Below are 5,835 nucleotides of genomic sequence, written 5' to 3'. Positions count from 1 at the left end.
TCTTGTGATTTTCATATTGCTGTTCCAAGTGGAGAGCTTTCAGCTTTGCTACATGTTCCTTATGTTTTAACATTCAAATCTTGTCAAAATTTCCTTATTTGAGAGAAATAGAAAGTTCTTTTGACTGCCTGACAGACTTCAGATAGTGGCTTAAAGCAAAGGGAAGCAGGCTAGGAAAAAGAGTAGAAATCTAAAACAACCAACTAGATGTGCAATTGGTATTTTAGAGTCAGAAGGTTAAGATGATCAAGTCTGTGACAATATATACTGAATGAATAAGATGTTTGAAAAGCTGGGAGCATAAAAAAAAGGGATAGTGGATATGGAAGTGTAGGAGCATATGCAAAAGTGATTGTCTTCTTTGTCTTAGATAAGTTATCTTTGAGGAGAAATTGAATAGTAAGACCTGTCAGGGTGCAGCCTAGTGGTCAAAGGGCGGGCTTGGGATGAGCTGTAGAAAATGAAGAGTAAGATGCTTTAGTTAAAGTGAATTGGAGGGGTTGGGGGAAGTTTTTTAATCACACTAGATTTGAAGTGGGTGATGGTTCCAAGGTTAGGTTTTAGCATGATATATGGTGCGAGGATATGGCCCTTAAGGATGCCTTTTCAGTTTTATGTGGTATTGCTCGCACGAAGGATGCTCATGTTGAAGCTCACATGAAATTTTTTGGAGGTGCCATTTAGTGGAATGTGAGCTTTGCTAGAGTAGCTTAGGATTGGGAGGTGGGTGTCTTTTTCTTGTTCTAGAGGTTGTATTTAGTAAGAATGAGACAGGAAGGGGAATATAGGTTGTGGTGGATTCCTTCCACAAGAAGTTTGGTGTTAAATTCTTCTACAGTGTCATGGGTTGTCATGATGGTTTCTGTTTCCCTTGGCAAAGTCTTTAGAGGACAAAGGTTCCATTGAGGGTGGTCTTTTTTGTGTGGTCGGCGGTCTTAGGGAAGATCCTTACCGTATACAATCCCCAAACCATCTTCCATACAACAACACTCTGAGTGTATATGCAAAAAGAAAGTTGTAAGGAAGGATTAAAACCAAGATTTTGAAAATGGCCAAATTACTTGACAACTTCAAGAAGTAAATTATTAAAAAATTAGGAAATTTTTCAGAGAAATTAATGACTTAATAATCAAACTTCTTTTAATCTCAAAAGATAATAATTTTTTTGATAAGTAATTCAATATCGTTAATGAAGCGTAGTGGGGCGCAACCCTATATAAGAGAACCTCCTAATCAAAAGAAGAAAAAAAAAAATTCAGAAAATCTGCAAAACTAGAAACAAGCAAAGCTATGATGTGCTGAAATCCAAATATATAAAGTGTTGAACATAATCTTAGGATTGGATTATAACTGTTTAAACTTAAATTACCAAATTGGAAATTTGTATATTTTAAAAAATTGGAATTGTTGATTATCCTAGAATATAAGATATTAAGCATTTTATTTGTTAAAGTGTTATGTTGAGGGGAAGGGGGTCGGGTTGTCTTTTAGAGCATAGGATTCCTTTATATGTTTGCTTCAACACTTGCGTCTCTTCAAAATGTTTCAATTCTATGGCCATTGCATTTGTCATTATGCAACATTAAGTTCACCAACAAGGCTACGCCATTTCACTTTGACTAGCACCTCTCTCTGCTGCTGATGCCAAAGCATTTGAAGCTAGAGAGAGATTTCACCTTGTCATTGCAGCTTTACTTGTAAATCCACCATTTTGACTTCCCTACTTGTTTTGCAGTTGGGCCCAGTAGGGGGAGTTATTTTCGCTGACTATGGAACTGATCTTGGATCAGGCCCAACTGTGCCTGGTAGGTATCTTTTTGTTTGTTTCATTTACACTTCCTAGGTGTCTTTTTTTTTCTGGTTTTATTTATCTAGTCATTATTTGGGTTATATTTGCCAACATGACGGCAATGATTATGGGATGACCTGACTGACTAGAAATCTTGGTCGGTAAAGCTGAATTATTGTCTTTGAGGTGGAAAATTTGAAAATATGTAGGCAATGAAACTTTTGACTTTCAGGCAGATGGTTTTCTCACCTTTTATCTAGAAAGGAATATTTGTTGGCAGCAATTTTCGACCAGCATCAGTTGCTAAAGTGCTGCTGGATCAATTTAAATTATAAGACTTCATTTCTTTTGGACATTTCTCGTTTTGCTGCTTTGTGCACATTTTCCAAATATTCGTGCTTCTTTGTTAGGTGATCCTGCCGGAGCAAGGCTGAAGCCTGGAAGTGGATATGGATATGGGTTTGGCATCCGAGTTGAGTCACCACTGGGGCCGCTACGTCTTGAATACGCATTCAATGACAGGCATGCCAAGAGGTTTCACTTCGGGGTTGGTTATCGGAACTGAGGTCCTCTTTGTACTCTGGTTTCTTCTCCTTTGGATGCTAGTCGCCACACTTCTTTTTTGTAACTAATTTTTGTTTTTGATGTAGAGGCCTAGTGTTGTTGCTAGTGATTTTTTTTTTTTTTTTGGGGAGGGGGAATGGGGATAGAGAGGCAACAAGGAAACATCAATTATGGGCGTGCATATGGCTGTGCTTTTTTTTTTTTTTTTTTGAATTATTAATTTTTTCTTTAATTCATTTACATGACATGTGATAAATGTTGAGTCGACAAAATCTAAAATCGTCTGCCTCCAAATGTAGTAGTATTCCAAGGAAAATGTGAGGCCAATCTTCAACTAAGTTGGTCCTATTTTCCTAGAAAATGTGAGTTCCTTTTTGTCGAAGTTTACCAAGAAAGATTCACTTAATAGCATTTTTCATTTTAGGCCATCCCCATAGATTGGTCCCCATCCATTGTTTAGGATTCCTTGAGCCATCTTTACCAAAAGGGCTGAATAGAAATTTCTTACCCTAAGGTTGAAGAATGTATGTACGATTGTGCTTGAAGATGTGGCTTCCTATTTTGTCAAGCTTTCCCAGAAAAGGTTCCGAATAGCCAGTCTTTTATTTTAGGACGTCAAGATAGGTCGGTCCCCACCCACTTCATTAACATACATTAGCCATCTTACAATAGGGCTGAAGAGACATTGCTTATCTAAGGCTGCAATATTTGTTGTACCAGCGGATCATCATCCTCTACGGCTATATATGCCTTTCTTGAATAAACAGTGATTGTGGGGATTAATTTCGTTTTGATTTGTGAAAAGAACATAATCTTCTTGGTTCAAGACTTGTATAACATCTGGTTCAATTCATTGTGTATTTAACGTAACATATATGGCTTCATGTCATTATGTATTTCTCTCTCTTTTTTCTTTTTTTTTGTGTGTTTACAGCAATGCTCGGTAAAAAATAAAACATGATATGTGGTGTGAGGATCAGGCCCCCAAGGAAGCTTAATTCTCTAGATTTGTATAATTTTGCTTGCGTTAAAGATGCTTTTGTGGCAGATCATTTAAAGATTTCTAGTGGCTCTCATTATTGGAACGTAAGCTTTATTAAATCGGTTTATGATTGCGAGGTAGATGTCTTTGTTTTGCTTTTTAATTTATTATATTCTTTCAAATTGGGGCGGGGAAGTGAAGACAAGCTTTGTTGGACCCCTCCAAAAGAGGCTTGTTTGATGTTAGATTGTTCTACATCGTCCCTCTTGATAGTTCTTTCCGATGGAAGAGATTTTGGCGGAGTATGGTTCCCTTAAAAGCAACGTTCTTTACTTGGTTAGCCGCCCTATGGAAGATCCTTCAAGAAGTTTCATGTCTTGGTGGTTGATTGGAGTTGTACTCGATCATCTTCTTCTCTATTGTAAGATGCTAGCTAGTGCCTTATAATTAAAATGCTATTTTCAGTTGTTTTGGGCTACCATTAGTGAGTTATATGCCCACCCTCAAAGTGCAACATGTGGAAAATTATGTCATCTTGTCTTTTGTGGTTTTTTATTTTTTTTTTTTGGTAAGGAAAATAAATGTTTTTTTTTTTTGAAAACCGTGAGAAAATAGTAGTAGACAGCTGCTTTAGCATTTCTTATTAATGCACTTGATTTTCATGTGTTTTTTTTTTGTTTTTTTTTTTGGTTTTTTTGCACTTCTAGCCAAGTGTCTCTCTTCAGAAAATTTTTATGTTAAGCTAAAAGAAGAAAACAATTTGAGGAATTTGTTTTTTCTTCATGTTTTTGAAAAATAATAGTTTATTTTTAATATATATATATATATATATATAAAAGTTAGTTAATTTTCTTTTATTATTAATGTTTTTTCGATACAATAGATGCATGCATCTGCAATGAAAATTCCTCGGGGATGCATATATCGTGTAATAGACAGAGAGGTAGACAGGGTTATATATATTAGAGTCTGAAGCAACAGACAAATTTACAGGTTATGATTCTGAAAAGCATTCGATGAAGAAGAAGCAGCAGCAGCTGCAGCAGCAGCGAGAAAATGACAAGCCTTGCAGAGAAGTGAGAAAAACCGTGCGATCGAGAGAGAAATAAGCGCTACAAAATTTGTGAAGTGACGTCAATACTTTATATGAACAGTGACTCCATATTTAATCATCACTCTGAAACCGCCTTTTTCCTCTGAAATTCCCTTACGTGTCGATCTCAGAGCTCCCCACAAAGTGTCCCACATGTTTCTTCTGCAGACTTATGCATGCAAACACAGTATTCTTTTTTATTTTAATCATCAATTTATTTATTTATTACTCTTCTTCACTTTGACTGTATTTATTAATTGTTTGACAGATTTGGGAAATCTTCGAGCAAGGGATGCTGACTGCTGAGGCATGAGAAACTTCATTGCAAATTGCAATCCCAAAGCGTACGTGTGAAACTACAAATATGGAAGGAAAATAATATATACATATATACATATATATATATATATATATATATATGAGAAATGCACTTTATTTCTTGAAGTTTGATATATTTTTTAATTTGAACTTCAATATTTAAAAATTTGTAATATATCTTCATAAAGTTTCAAAAATTTGTAATTTAAACCCTCCATTACTAATCACTGTCCGAGTAGACGAAAATTCGATCCACCACGTGAGACGTATGTGACATTTTTGGTCTTACTCCCCAAATTGCCCCTAAAAAAATATATTAAAAAAAAAAAAAAATGGGGATGGCTACGACCACCCCCATCTGGCCGAATTGGGGATGGCGAGCCACCCCACGGTCAGAGCCATCCCCAAGGAGCCAAAGAGGGTGGCCAAACCCACCTCCAAACCGGCCATTTGGGGTGGCCCAAGGAGCCAAAGTGGTGGCCAAAGCCACCCCCAACTTCGGCCATTCCCTTTGCCTCCTTGGAAGTGGCCGAACTACCCCCAAATGGCCGATTTGGGGGTAGCGAGCCACCCCAGGCCACCCCCAAATGGCCCAAGGGGGTGACTCATATTTTTTTAAAAAAATATTATTATTATTATTATTATTATTATTTTTGGGCAATTAGGAAAAAATAACACTAAAAATGCGTCTCACGTGGTGGGATTTCCGTCTACTTAGACGGCGATAAGTAACGGATGGTTGGAATTGAAAATTTTTGAAACTTCAGGAAGGTACATTGTTAATTTTTAAACATTAGAGTTCAAATTGAAAAAGATGTCAAACTTCAAAGGAGTAAAGTGCATTTTCTTCATATATATATATATATATATATATATATATATATATATTCTGGTTTACGGAAATAGAGGTACATGTTTGAAAATCTCAGAACAGAACATGGGCAGGGAGACTCGAACATCTCACAGAGGACACAGTCGTGCTCTCTCGGAAACAGTATATAACAAGGAAGCGTGAGTTCATAGTTTAATTTTTAAAATGGACTTTTAAGATACCCTCTACAATATTAAAACTATTCTTATACATTTTGT

The 5,835-nt window shown here is 36.3% G+C and overlaps 1 protein-coding gene across 1 annotated transcript in view; it reads left to right on the top strand.

The window, feature by feature from the left end:
• The window catches only part of LOC132163563 (outer envelope protein 80, chloroplastic), a 12,401-nt gene extending 9,181 nt beyond the window's left edge, over positions 1-3,220 (top strand). The window contains exons 15-16 of the mRNA XM_059573886.1: positions 1,736-1,805; positions 2,200-3,220. Coding sequence (XP_059429869.1) covers positions 1,736-1,805; positions 2,200-2,354 — 225 coding nt within the window. The 3' untranslated portion in view covers positions 2,355-3,220. The remainder of the gene's footprint in view (positions 1-1,735; positions 1,806-2,199) is intronic.
• Positions 3,221-5,835: the final 2,615 nt, after the last annotated feature.

This window comes from Corylus avellana, chromosome ca10 (genome assembly GCF_901000735.1).
Source record: "Corylus avellana chromosome ca10, CavTom2PMs-1.0".
NCBI lineage: Eukaryota > Viridiplantae > Streptophyta > Magnoliopsida > Fagales > Betulaceae > Corylus > Corylus avellana.
Note: the sequence above shows the minus strand (reverse complement) of the source record. Positions and strands in the feature narration are given on the sequence as shown.